Source organism: Alexandromys fortis, unplaced genomic scaffold (assembly GCF_014885135.2).
Source record: "Alexandromys fortis isolate MF-2015 unplaced genomic scaffold, M_Fortis_MF-2015_v1.1 scaffold_262, whole genome shotgun sequence".
Lineage (NCBI taxonomy): Eukaryota > Metazoa > Chordata > Mammalia > Rodentia > Cricetidae > Alexandromys > Alexandromys fortis.
The window spans coordinates 980,605-993,879 of NW_026068147.1; the positions used below are offsets into that span (position 1 = coordinate 980,605).

Sequence of the window (13,275 nt, forward strand, 5' to 3'; positions counted from 1 at the left end):
CCGGTTCCAGTGTGGAGCCTCTCCAGCCCAGCTCCTCACGCACTGGTGGACAGTGGGATTTTCCTCACTTGCCTGGGATCTATCGAGGGGTCCCATGGAGACAAAGGTCCCATCAGAACAGTCAGGATGCAAGCCTCAGACATGCCTATGGCCCTGTCCGGGATGGGTTTTCTAGTCCTCCAAAACCAGGAAGGCTCTGAAACTCAGAACTCCCCTTGGGATACACTGTCAGAGGCATCTGGGAAGGGTGACCCACATGTAATCTTGTCCATTACACGCCAGTGTTCCCTACACTTGACTTACAAAGCACAGATCTAAAACGTAATTAAGAACTGAGCCTAGCAGGCTGTAGAGATGGCCTAGAGGTTAAGAGCACTGTTTGCTTTTCCAGAGGACCTGGGCTCAATTCCCAGTACCCACATGGCAGCCCACAACTGTAACTCCAGTTCCAGGGCTTCTGACCCCCTTGACTGGGCACACATGTACGTAAAATAAAAACAAATTTTATATATGTATAAACTGAGCCTAAGGTAGCCAGGCACTCTTCTGAACAGAGACCCAAGGGCTACACTGGTCACAGACTTCGTGGAGCTGACCCCTTCACAAGACTCAGCCTGGGTACCAGTGAGAGTTTCTTCCCAGGGGACACCCTAGGTGAGACCCAAAGGATGAAGAGAGACAACAGTCCAAGAGTTCTGATGGTCTTGGTCATCTTCAGCATCACTTTCTCACGAACTGATTCGCGTGCTCAGTGCCCAAGACCTTTACTGCATGCCAAGGGCACAGTAGCGATGAGACATCCTAGGAGACAGCTTTGCTGCCAGGAATGACTTGGGGCAGTCAAGGCCAGGATGGGTGAAACTCAGGGTAGTCAGATTGCAATGGGATGGGCAGGTAGGACTACGTGACTCAGCCAAGGCAACCAGGGAGGGCTTCCTGGAGAAGGGAACTGGCCACAAGGTCCAAGATGTGTGTTAGGAATGGGAAATAGGCTAGCTACCCAAACAAATTGCATGAGCAAAGACCCAGAAGTGACAGGGGCCCTCTCTCCTCTCTGTCTCACTTTTACTAAATAATATTGATGTCACCAGAACAGTCCTGGCCTGGTCCTCTGGGGACTGCAAAGGGGTTAGCTCAAAAGGAGGTGCCTGAGCAAGCTGGGAGTTGAGGGTGGGGAGCTTCTAGATTGAGCCACTGAACTAAACTTTACAAAAGGAAGAGGTCAGAGCAGAAACACCCCGAGGAAAATCCAGGAATGAGGGCATGCAGAAATTCCTGTTTGAATGCGTGGAGGCAGATAAAACTAGACTACAGTCCCAAATCAACCCCTAAGGCCACATGTCTGCCCACCTCTTCTCCCTGACCTTAAGGGTTGAAGGTCTCCATTGCTAGATAAACCCCTTGGCTCGGAGAGGCCCCAGGGCGCCTGCGCTGGAATCCACACCAGCAATCCTGTTTTTCCACCATGTTTAATTCGGTATCAGAGGAGCACCAATAAATAGTTCCTTCCGCCCCCTGTAATCTTCCTCCTGCCACAAGCAGGGCCTCCAGGGCCTGGCGATGCCACCGCTGGAAGCCACCTGCAGCCTAGATCTCTGCGACTCAGGCCAGCTGAGATGGGAGGGCTGCAAACTTCCCAGGAGAATTTCAAAGGGGCGGAGCCGAAAGCTTCCTGAAGTAGGCGGGCTCAGGAGGCCGGAACGTGCGCACAGGGGCGGGGCTCGCCGGGACGTCCTTTCTCAGAGGGCGGGGCCGCTCAAGGGGCGTGGTTTTCGTCCGCAGCTGTGACAATGACATCCATCCAAATACGCATGGCTTCCGGGCTGGGGGCCACCATATAGAAAAGGCGTTCGTAGGTCTTGACGCAGAAGGTCAGGCGGGGACTGGGGCTCTGGAATATGCAAGGAGAGAGAGAGGGTGATTGGATCAATTTCCACAACTGTCTTCCTAAATGGGGTCTAGAATGCCTCCCTCACCTTTTTGTGAGACAAGATTTCACTGACTGGCCCAGAACTCTTCCAGTCTGGCCTGGAACTCAGCTATCTGCCTGTCTCTGTCTCCCCAATGCTGGGATTAATGGTGTGTGCCACGATGCCTGACGTTTCTCTTTTTGGTTTTGTTCTTACCCCGCCCCTTTCTTTGAAAGTGGGTCTGACTTCCTAGCTCAGGATAGAATCAAACTTGCAAACCTCCTGAGGGCTGAGATTACACCATACCCAGCTGGAGCCCATTTTCTGAGCACCAAATTGGCAATTCTTGAGTAAACCCCATGTCTATTATGATTTTAACCCCAAGGGAAGGGGTTGAAATGTGCCCATTTTTTGAACGAGAAAACTAAAACTTGAGATTTAAAAAAAAAAAAAGAAGAAGAAAAGAAAAAGAAAATCAGCTGGGATTCCAATTTAGCCTTCAAAAGCCCATAGTTGGGGAGCTGCAGATGAGCAACTCCAGTTGAGATCGGCAGTTGAGAGCACTGGCTGCTCTTGCAGAGGACTCAGGTTTGATTCCCAGCACCCACAAGGTGCACACAGTCATCTGTAACTCCAGTCCCAGAGAATCCGATGACCTCCTCTGGCCTCTATGGGAATGCCCATAAATACATCCAGGCAAAACACTCATACACATAAAATAAAAATAAATCTATAATATATTTTAAAACAAACAGCCGGGTGATGGTGGTGCAAGCCTTTAATACCAACACTCGGAAACCAGAGGCAGGTGAATCTCTGTGAATTCAAGGCCAGCCTGGTCTACAGAGTAAATTCCAGACAGCCAGAGAAAACCTGTCTCAAAAAAGCAAACAAACACAAACAAACAAAAATGGTTGACTTCTTTCCAAAGAGGATTCTAAGCAGAGCTCCAGCTGCCAACATTTCATTTTCTGACCTTGTATTTTGTCTTCCTTATAACCCAGATCTCCAACTTAAGATTCTCCTGCTTCCACTTCCTGCATGCTAGAATTACATACATGTGCTAAACCAGAATCTGATCAATCAGAATTACATACATGTGCTAAACCAGAATCTGATCAATCTCTCTCTCCCTCTCTCTCTTTCTCAATTTCTCTCTCTCCTCAGGGTCTCTGTAGCCCTGGCTAGTGGCCTGGAACTCACTATAAATTCCAGGCTAACTTCAAACTCACAGAGATCACCTGCCTCTGTCCTCCTGGCGCTGGGATTATAGCTGTGTGCCAACCACCATGCCCAGTGTATATGATGCTAGAACTCAAACTCAGCACTCTGTGCATGCTAGGCACGCGCTGGGGCTGGAACTCAGCACTCTGTGCACGCTAGGCAAGCGCTGGGGCTGGAACTTGGGGCTCTGTGCACACTAGACAAGTGTTGGGGCTGGAACTCAGGGCTCTGTGTACTCTAGGCAAGCGCTGGGGCTTGAACTCAGGGCTCCATGCACGCTAGGCACGCGCTGGAGCTGGAACTCAGCACTCTGTGCATGCTAGGCAAGTGCTGGGGCTGGAACTCTGGGCTCTGTGCACACTAGGCAAGTGCTCTACCATCTGAGCCTAAGAGCAGCCCCAGGCTCAGAACATTTATTTACTCCCTGGTTCTTGACAGTGAGTACAGCAAGATGGCTTTCCCCAGGTGTTATAGGAGGAGCGGGCTGTGTCCCGCTGCCTGGCTAGCTTAACCCCTGAAATAACCATACAGAAATTAAATCACTGTATCAGTTAAATCACTGCTTGGCCCATAAACTCTAGTCTCTTATTGGCTAACTCTCACATCTTGATTTAACCCATTTTTAATAATCTGTATGTCACCATGAGGTCTCAGCAGGAGAGCAGTGTGGCAATGAGCGGAATGTTACCTTGAAGGCACAGCGCAAGTGGTCATAATAGACTTCTTCGATGGCCTGGAAGTAGATGACACCTTTGAGCTTGGTCTCCTCCTTGTCTGGTGGGAAGAGAGGGAAGCAGACCAGTTAGATACGTGTGTGTGTGTGTGTGTGTGTGTGTGTGTGTGTGTGTACTGATGTCATTGGGCCCTAGCCCTGAGACTAGGTAAGGGACAAAGCAGTGTGACAATCCCAAAGCTGGAGGGAGGTGAATGTCCATGCTAGACAGGAGAGAGGTCTAGCGACTACATGAGCCTGGACCGAAGTCCTGGGTCCCTGAGAAGAGAAGGAGTGCAAGGAGATCTTGAGCCCCAGGGCTCCTGGTTCTGGGGTCTGGCTGTTCCAGCAGGCGGGCACTGTCAGCCTGGGCCTGGTCTCCCTGGTGTCTTAGGAAAACTGGAGCCAGAACCGAACTAAAGTTATCTGTGCTATTGAGTAGAGGCAGGGGGGTCAGGGGTTCTGGTGGCTTAGGGAAGAAGCAGTTAGGACAGAGTGGTTTTAGACTAAACTCCAGAGTGTATGGAAGGGGCTGGGAGCCTAACCCCTGGGTCGATATGCAGCTGGGAAGTGACTGTACAACCCTGGGCTTGAAGCCGCCTGGTCTTCCAGCTTACCGGCATAGTAAGCCAGCCAGCGAGCCTGCCGGTCAAAGCAGAACCAGCGTTTCCTCCAGGTTTTGATGCGGCCACCCATCTTCACCAGGGGCCCGCGACAGCAGCCCCCGGACACCCGCAAGTGGGGACAGCTTTCCGGGTTGTGGCCCCAGCGTTCCAGGTGCTGTGGGAGGTCCAGGACCCGGGGACCAGGAGGGCGCGGTGGGGGCGGGGGCGGGGCCTGCAGAGCACAGAGAAGAGGTTGTTTTGACCAGGAGCTAGGAGCAGAAGAGAAACTGCAGCCTAGAGGCTGAGAGAGCCAACCCTTCACAGGGACACTAACACAGACCATAGTGACACCAGGCGCGTGACTCACGTGCGAGGCTGAGGCAGAAGGATTGCCATTAATTCGAAGGCTATAGATGCCAATAAAAGAGGAAATTTGTGTGTGTGTATGCACGTGTGCGCACGACCTGTCTGTCATTCTAGCACTAGGGAAGTGGAGGCAAGGCAAAAGGATCAGAAGTTCAAGGTTATCCTTGGCTCCGTAGTAAGTTCAAAGCCAGCCAGGGCTACAGAGAGCACCTCAAAAAGCCAAATTAAAAAAAAAAAAAGAATTTGCACTCTGTAGAAAAGCAGAGGCAGGCTGTCCACCTCACCCTCCTAGGTGAGTCACCTTGATAGATTGTCTGCCGGAGAGCCACAGTCCCTGAACTGAATGACATAAGGTACCTCAGCATCCCAGAGCTGGTTCCAGCCCAGCCCTTGAAGATCGAGTGTGACATGCTTGTCTGTGCACACAAACACGGTGGGGATACACGTGAGGGAACAATGCCCTCAACAGAGGCTGTTTAATAAATGATGTTACTGGTGCTGCATTTTTAATGCTGACAGGTTTGTGCAGAACAACCCAGAAGGTTCTATTGCCCTTGCTGCTCCCTGGCTCTCCTGAGTCTGAGGGATGGGGGGTCTCTTGTAGCCGGCGCTAGCCTTGAAATCACTCTGTAGTGGAGGACGATCTTCAATCAATTTCTGATCTTTCTGCCTCCGCCGCCCAAGTGCTGGGATGACAGGCATGAGCCACCGTGACTGGTTTCTATGGTGCTGGGGATGAGCCCAGGCCTTAGCGCAGTGCCAGACAAGCAGCCTACCAGCTCCCAGCTCTTTCTATACTGGAAATTTTGAATGGAGTTTTCCAACTGCCGTGCACGCTTATTCTCCATCTGTAGAAACTACTGAGATAACTACCAGCACATGGGAAGGAACAGGAGAAGGAAGTACCCGGGGCACAGCTCAGGGTACAGCCTGTAATTATCACACACAAGCCAAGTACGAGGGGATGAGGAAATGGCTCAGCTGAGAAAGGTGCTTGCCACCAACCCTGATGGTGTGAGTTCGATCCCTGGGACCCACGTGGTAGAAGTTGAAAAGTGACTCCCAAAAGCCCACTGTGGTACATGCTTGCCTGTATAAGTACACACAACTTAAATAATAAACAATAAAAAAAAAAAAAAAACAAGAGCAAAGAAATGGAAAGACTATGGGTGCTGATGTCTGAAGAGGAATAGACTGGGGCCTTTGGACTTTTCTCCATGGGTCAAGCAGGACCTTTGTTGTTGTGTCAAAGGCAGGAAACTGTGAGGTGCAATAAAAGGTAAGAGCTGAGAGGAAAACGAGACCAGAAAGGACACAGGGGACTGACCATGATGGCAGGAACTGAAGGGCCTGTGGAACCTTCTGGGCTTCTTTTCATGTCTTCCTGTGGATTCATGAGGGAGAACCAATGAGGATCCCAACCCGTAAGACAGAGGGAGGAGGGCAGGGCCTGGACTCCTGGGTCTGAGAGAGGAGGGCTGGGACTGGACTCTTGTGTCTCAGGGAGGAGGGCTGGACCTGGACCCCTGGGTCTAGGGGAGGAGGGCAGGGCCTGGACCCCCGGGTCTGAGGGAGGAGGGCTGAGTCTGGACACCTAGGTCTGAGGGAGGAGGGTTGGGTCTAGACTCCCTTAGGCAAAGGAGAAGGCTGGGGTCAGAGCAGGCCCGTGGTCTCACCCTGGCCTTGAGCAACCGTTCCCTCTCTGCCACAGCCTTCTGCAGGAGCCGCTCCATGTGGGCGATGTCTGGGTGAAGTGCCGAGTGTCTAGGCAGACAAAGCAGCAATTGGGAGGTTACCTCAGCTGGCCTCCTCCTCTTCCCTCTTCTCCTCTCCCCCCTCACACCTCACCTATTCCCAGGGCCACAGTTGAGCAGCTGATAGAGAGGGTGTCTCCCAGGAGTCCCCACTGCTTGTGCAAGAGCCGAGGCCTCCAAGGGTCCTGAAAAGGGCACAGGAGGAGGAGGCCAGATGTTTCCTCCCTCCCCGCATCTCTCTAATTCTCCAGCCAACACCCAGGCTGTTTTTCCATCCTCTGTTGCAGGATGGGGGTGGGGTGGGGGGGGAGAAACAGTCCTCACCTGTACAATGGAGGGACAAAGGTCGGGGGGATCCCCTCTGGCTGGCCCTGTCTCCCCTCCTCCGGGGCAGGCTTCCTGTCCTCTGGAGACCAATAGACCCCTGAAAACACACAAAGGTTGTAAGTGTTTGAAACGGAAGCATGGCCCAAAGGTGCTTAGGATAATGGCTTTACTGACAGCTGTGCTCCCTGGGCAGAGAGTGGATGGAAAAGGCTCTAAGCTTATCAGTAAATTAACCCATAGTGGATTCCTGATTTGATGTCATCACGTGGAGGCAGTGGAAACCACAAGACTGGGCCGTGTGCACACTGGGGACGTGGCTCAGAAAAGGCTTGTCATGTATGCATGAGGACCAGATATCCATCCATGTGTGAAGTCAAGCACTGTCTCTCCAGCGCCATGACTCAAGCATAGGCCATCAGATCTAAATGAGTTCAGGCCCTGGGCAGCAGAGGAATTAGTGATTCCCACCCCTCCAATAAATAAACAAATGTGAAGAAAAGGAAAAAGGCAGGTGTGGTGACAATACCAAGTTCTGGGGAGGCAGAAACTGGGGGATCCCTGGGTACTGCTGGCCTAGCCTGATCTGTAGGCCTCAGAACCCAGTGAGAGTCCCTGCCTCAAGAAACAAGATGGGAGGCTAGAGCACTTACTGTTCATGCAAATGAGCCATGTGGTTCCCAGCATCCACATCTGGCAGCTCAAATTACCTGTAACTCCAACTTCAGGGGATCAAGCACCCTCTTCTGGCCTCCATGGGTACTGCACTCATGTGCATATACCCATCCCCACACAGATACATACACACACCTTTTAAAAAATATTTTTAAAGGGGCAGGGGCACCGCAGTGATGGCTCAATGACTAACAATACAAGCTGTTCTTCCAGAGGCCTGGAACTCTCTGCATAGAGCAGGCTGGATTAAACTCACAGAGATCCACCTGTTTTTGCCTCTGGAGTGCTGGGACTAAAGGTAAAACCCACTGCATCTGGCTAAAAATAAATCTTGAAAATAAAACAAGGAGGACAGCTCCTTAGGAACAGCAGCAGATAACCTCTGGCCATCTGCATGCGTATTCTCACATACAGAAACGTGCACACTCACACCAAGAGATGGGTCTCTCTGAGAAGTAGGTTTCTTGGTGTACCCCCTAAAAGGGTTTATCTTATCCCCACCCACTCTTTTGTTTCTTCTTCTTTCAAGACAGGGTTTCTCTGTGTAGCCCTGGTGGTCCTGGAACTCACTCTGTAACCAGGCTGACCTTGAACTCAGAGACCCCTCTGCCACTGGGCTGGCCCCATCCACTGTTGTGCTCTCTGCTTTCTGGCTGACATGAGGTGAGCGCCTCCCCCCACCATGATGCTCTGCTTCAGCTCACTTCAGGCTCAGCATCCAGGGAGCCAAGAGACTCAGGACCGAATCTATGAACGTGTGCTAGAAGCTGTTTTACTCATTCAGTACTGCAGCAGAGATGCAAAGTCATGGCCCAAACACACATCCTCAAGAAAAGCTGTGCCGTCTCTGTCTCCACGAGAAGTCAAGAGCACTGCCTATGAAAGCCACCAGCTAACTGTCCCAAATCAAACATCACAAAAAGCCGAGGCCCCAATTTAACTCCCAGTACCAGACAAAGAAAAAAACTTTTCAAAGGACTGGATTTGTTGTTCAGTAGGTAGAGTGCTGACCTCACAAAGCCCTGTGTTCGATCCCCGGCACCACATATAACTGAACATGGTGGCACAAGTCCCTAATCCCAACACTCCCGGGGTGAAGCAAGAGGATCAGAAGTTCAGGGTCACCCTTGGCTATGCAGTGAGTTTGAGGCCAGTCTGGGCTACATGAAAACCCGTCTTGAAATGTTTTTAAGCCCGGTGGTGGTGGCATTCACCTTTAATCCCAGAACTCTGGAGGCAGAGGCAGGCAGATCTCTGTGAGTTTGAGGCCAGTCTGATCTACAAAGAGACAGTCAGGCTATTACACAGAGAAACCCTACCTAGAAAAAATAAATAAATAAAAAATACACACACACACACAGACACACACACAGACACACACACACACACACACACACACGGAAACTGAGAAGTGCTGGGCCAGGAGTAGTACAAAGAGACAACCTCATCAAAGTAGACTGTTTCTCTCTTGGGTTTCAGGCTCTCATCTCGTATAGGAGAAGTGGGTGTTATGCAAAATCACAACAACAACAATAAATACCCTGTGATCAAGTTTCCCCATCCCCCCATCCCTAGGCAGAGAGTACCAACAGAGTTCCCCCCACCTCACCAGTGAACACAGGGAGACAACAGTACCTGCATGGAGCTGTGGACGGAGAAGAGGCAGGAAGAGGTGGAAGCGGAGGCGGCGGCGGCGGCATGCGCGGTGGGGTCCTGCAGAACCAGCAGCTGACGGTCTGTCTTCTGTGTGAACAGCAGCTGGGAAGGGAGGGGGGAGCGGTTACAAAAAGACAGGGTGTGTGCGCACGTGCGTGTGTGTGCTTGAGCACACACGTGTGTGCATGCTGGAGAAACACCTCAGCAGTTAAGAGCACTGACTGAAGCCAGCCAGGTGGTTCACACCTTTAATCCCAGCACTGGGGAGGCAGAGGTAGGCAGATATCTGTGCGTTCGAGGCCAGGTCTATAAGAGCTAGTTCCAGAACAGCTAGGGTTGTTCCACAAAGACACCCTGCTTCATAAAACAAAATAAAACAAACAACAACAACAAAAAAGAACACTTAGTTTCAATTTCCAGCATCCACATGGCAGTTCACAACTGTCTGTGACTCCAGGGCCTCTCTGAGCACTGGGCATGTATATGGTGCACAGATATACATGCAGGAAACACACACATAAGACTTAGGGATGCAGGAAGTACTCCCAGTTCACAGATAATCTGGCCCCAGATTGCCAGCACCAGTCCATTTCTCAAGCAAGCGGGCCAGAAGACAGTCCTCACTAACAGTCTCCCAGCAAGAGCCTGGGCTACAAGCATGGAGTGCCAGTTCTTTGAAGGTGAAGACTGGCCCTGGACCCTGGGTCTGAGGGGGAAGGGCTGGGCCTGGACCCTGGGTCTGAGGGAGGAGGCTGGGCCTGGACCCTGGGTCTGAGTGGGGAGGGCTGGGCCTGGGTCCTGGGTCTGAGAGAGCTGGGCTTGGACCCTGGGTCTGGGGGAGGAGGGCTGGCCCCGGACCCTGGGTCTGAGGGAGAAGGGCTGGGCCTGGACCCTGGGTCTGAGGGGGGAGGGCTGGGCCTGGACCCTGGGTCTGGGGGAGGAGGGCTCGGCCTGGACCCTGGGTCTGGGGGAGGAGGGACCAGAAGCTCACACAGAAGTTCCTGTGGGTATGAGGTTGGGACCCAAGTTCCCAAATCTGAAGGGGGAGGACCAGCAGGTACAGAAAATCCCTTACCTTGGTGAGCGCTTTATCAGGCTCAGAGAAGTCCCCACTACATGTTCCCTGAAGACAATTGAGCTCAAACAGCCGGTTCCGTTCCTAGGAGAGGCCATCACAGGTCATCACGGTATCTCACCTCACAACACAGGCCACCCCCACATATCTTCTGTGCTGGGAACTACCTGGCTACTGGGAGCTGGGCCATGCAGGCAGGTGAGGGGTGGAGCAGGCCTCTGGGGAAACTCACCTGTGTGAGGGCCTGAACAGCCTCCTCCTTCTTCCTGCTCAGCCCCCAGCTCTCAGCTGTCATTTGCTCCCCCAGCGACTTGAGCTGTTCCTCCAAGACCTGGATGCGGCGCTGCAGGGGACCCCCATTCTGGTCACTCAAGTGGCTGCCTGGGTTGGGTTCCCAGGCCACCCTCCCACGGTGCCCGGCTTTTACCACACTCCCTCATATACCTCAGGAACTGGGGAGAGAGGTGGGACATTAAGTCCCTTGGACTCTCTTTCTTTTTTGGAAGTGAAGACCCAGAAGCCATCTGGGGTTGGTGGTGTGGAATGATCCACAGGCAGACGCCAAGGGAGACACAGAAATGCATGGAGAATGGAGAGAGGGGCTCAGAGGTTGAGAGTATATACTGCTCCTGAAGAGGACCTGGGTTCAAGTCCCAGCACCCACAGCAGGCGGCTACAACTGCCTCTAACACCAGTTCCAAGTGGTCTGACAGTCTCTCCTGGCCTCCATAGGCTCCTGCAGACCCTTGAACACAGATTCTCCACACACACACACACACACACACACACACACACACACACACACACACAGAGTTTAAATAAATAAATAAATAATCTTAAAGAACAGGAAAAAAGGAGCCATGCCATAATTATAACACCCAAGAATGCTGGGCCGTGGTGGCACAGGCCTTTAATCCCAGCACTCAAGAGGCAGAGGCAGGTGGATCTCAGTTAGAGGCCAGCCTGGTCTATAGAGTGAGTTCCAGGACAATCAAGGCTATCTACACAGAGAAACCCTGTCTCGAAAAACCATTAAGAAAACAAACAAACAAACAAACAAAAAAAACCCCACCAACACCCAAGAGCCTGAGGCAAGAGAACTGCTTCAAATATGAGGCCAGCATGGACTACATAGTGAGACCCTATCTCCAAAACAAACAAACCAGAGGGACGGGGGTGCGGCTCAGCTGGCAGAGAGCTTGCCTGGTAGGCTTGAAGTCTTGGGTCCCACCCTCGGTACTGCATAAGCTGGGTGTGGTGGCTCACACCTTCAGGCCCAAGACTCGGGAGGTGGATGCAGGAGGATTGCAAGTGTAGGTCATCCTTGGCTACCTAGCTGGTGCCAGGCAGCTGGGGACCCACGCAGACAGAAGCAAAGGGAAGGAAAAGAGAGAAGGAAGACAACACTCTTCTGCAAGAGCCTTGGGACGGAAACTCGGGCAGGAACTGTTTANTCTTGCCCACTTCTCCACAGGACAAGGCCAAACTTTAAACATAAAGCTGCCAGAATGAATGAGTGGCTGGGGCCAGCAAATAAAATAAATAACAATAAATAATAAGAAATAAAGCAACAGCTCAAATGGTGGCTCGGAAGATAAAGGTACTTGCTGCCAAGCCTCATGACCTGAGTTGGATCCCAGGGGGCCAACGCAGCAGAAGGCAAGAATGTTCTCCTGCTCTGACTTCCGTGAGTATGGTGACATGCACGCTCTAACACGAATGGATGAATGACTCTAAAAGCGATAACAAATCCCAGCTCTTTCCTTTATGAATGAAGAGGGAAGGATAATGTGAGCACCTCGGCTTTCACCGTCTTCAGCTACAGTAGGAGAAAAAGGTCCAGGACGTGCCTTAGAGTCTGCTGTAAGGAGCCGGTGGCTCACGAATGGTTACCACCGTGTCTGAAACACAGTGAATGTTCCAGAACAGTCATGGAAATGGAGGAATGGGAAGGACGGAGGAGGCAGGGCTGCTCCAGGGAACTCACCCTGTGCTGGGCCACGCTGGTCTGAAGTGCCCGGACCTTGGTGTCTGGAGCTCGCACCTCAGGGCTGTCCCGCTCCTCATCCACGCAGCTCTCACGCTCCAGCTGCTGGAACTCCAGGTCCTCATATGAGCGCTGGGCAGCATCTAGCTGCTCTCTGATCTGAGGGTGGGACGCAAGGGACTGGAGGCAAGAATTCTAGACCTGAGGAAGAATGAGCTGGTGGACTTGACCCACACCCCTAGCTTTGAGGGAGAAGATTGGGGTCAGGGCCTCCTGGGCCTGAGGGAAGAGGCAGGGCCAGGACTCTTGGACTAATGGAAGATAGACATGGAATCTGGTTTCTAAGAAGGTCCAAGGAGCCCTCACCTCCTGCACCCCCTGCAAGAGCCGCTCTCTCTGGTCCTCCGGCTGCAAATCAAGCTGTCCTTGGGCCTCCCTAAGCCTCTGACGAAGACTCTCCACATGATCACGCTCCTGGCTCAGCTGCCTCTGCTCCTGAAGGAACAAACAGGCTATGGGCCTGGACTCAAGCAAGGAAGCCAACAACCAGGACCCAGGCCCTGCTGGGGTGTCTGCTACCCAAGCCAGGACCATAAAGCAGGACATCTGCTTTATGGTCCTGCTCCAGAGGAATTACCATGGAAACGGTGCAAGATAACAGGTGACAGTCAGGTGTGGTGGCGTACGCCTGTGTTCCTAGCACTCAATAGGTGGAGGCAGGAGAATGACAAGTTCAAGGCTTGCCTGGGGCATAAAGACAGACGCTAGGAAGGGAGGAAGGGAAGGAGAATGATTGAGTCTTACGTGTGAAACACCTGTGCTGCACTGAGTCATGACCCCAGCCCCTCGCTAGGGGATTCTAGGCAGGTGCTCTACAACTGAGCCACACCCCAGCCCTTCACTGGGGGATTCTAGGCAGGGACTCTACCACTGAGCCACACTCCAGCCCTCACTGGGGGATTCTAGGCAGGGGCTCTACCACTGAGC

At 52.4% G+C, this 13,275-nt stretch overlaps 1 protein-coding gene across 3 annotated transcripts in view; it reads right to left on the reverse strand.

The window, feature by feature from the left end:
* Positions 1-1,450: 1,450 nt before the first annotated feature.
* Positions 1,451-13,275, reverse strand: part of Phldb3 (pleckstrin homology like domain family B member 3) — a 15,431-nt gene continuing 3,606 nt past the window's right edge. Inside the window, exons 3-14 of one of the 3 annotated variants that reach the window (XM_050127093.1) lie at positions 12,655-12,783; positions 12,289-12,447; positions 10,534-10,644; positions 10,302-10,385; positions 9,206-9,328; positions 6,896-6,995; positions 6,666-6,756; positions 6,494-6,581; positions 6,145-6,201; positions 4,464-4,683; positions 3,823-3,908; positions 1,451-1,891 (exon numbers count right to left, since the gene is read on the reverse strand). In XM_050127093.1, coding sequence (XP_049983050.1) covers positions 1,757-1,891; positions 3,823-3,908; positions 4,464-4,683; positions 6,145-6,201; positions 6,494-6,581; positions 6,666-6,756; positions 6,896-6,995; positions 9,206-9,328; positions 10,302-10,385; positions 10,534-10,644; positions 12,289-12,447; positions 12,655-12,783 — 1,383 coding nt within the window. In that variant the 3' untranslated portion in view covers positions 1,451-1,756. The remainder of the gene's footprint in view (positions 1,892-3,822; positions 3,909-4,463; positions 4,684-6,144; positions 6,202-6,493; positions 6,582-6,665; positions 6,757-6,895; positions 6,996-9,205; positions 9,329-10,301; positions 10,386-10,533; positions 10,645-12,288; positions 12,448-12,654; positions 12,784-13,275) is intronic. The other 2 variants (XM_050127095.1, XM_050127094.1) reach the window with 2 other exon arrangements.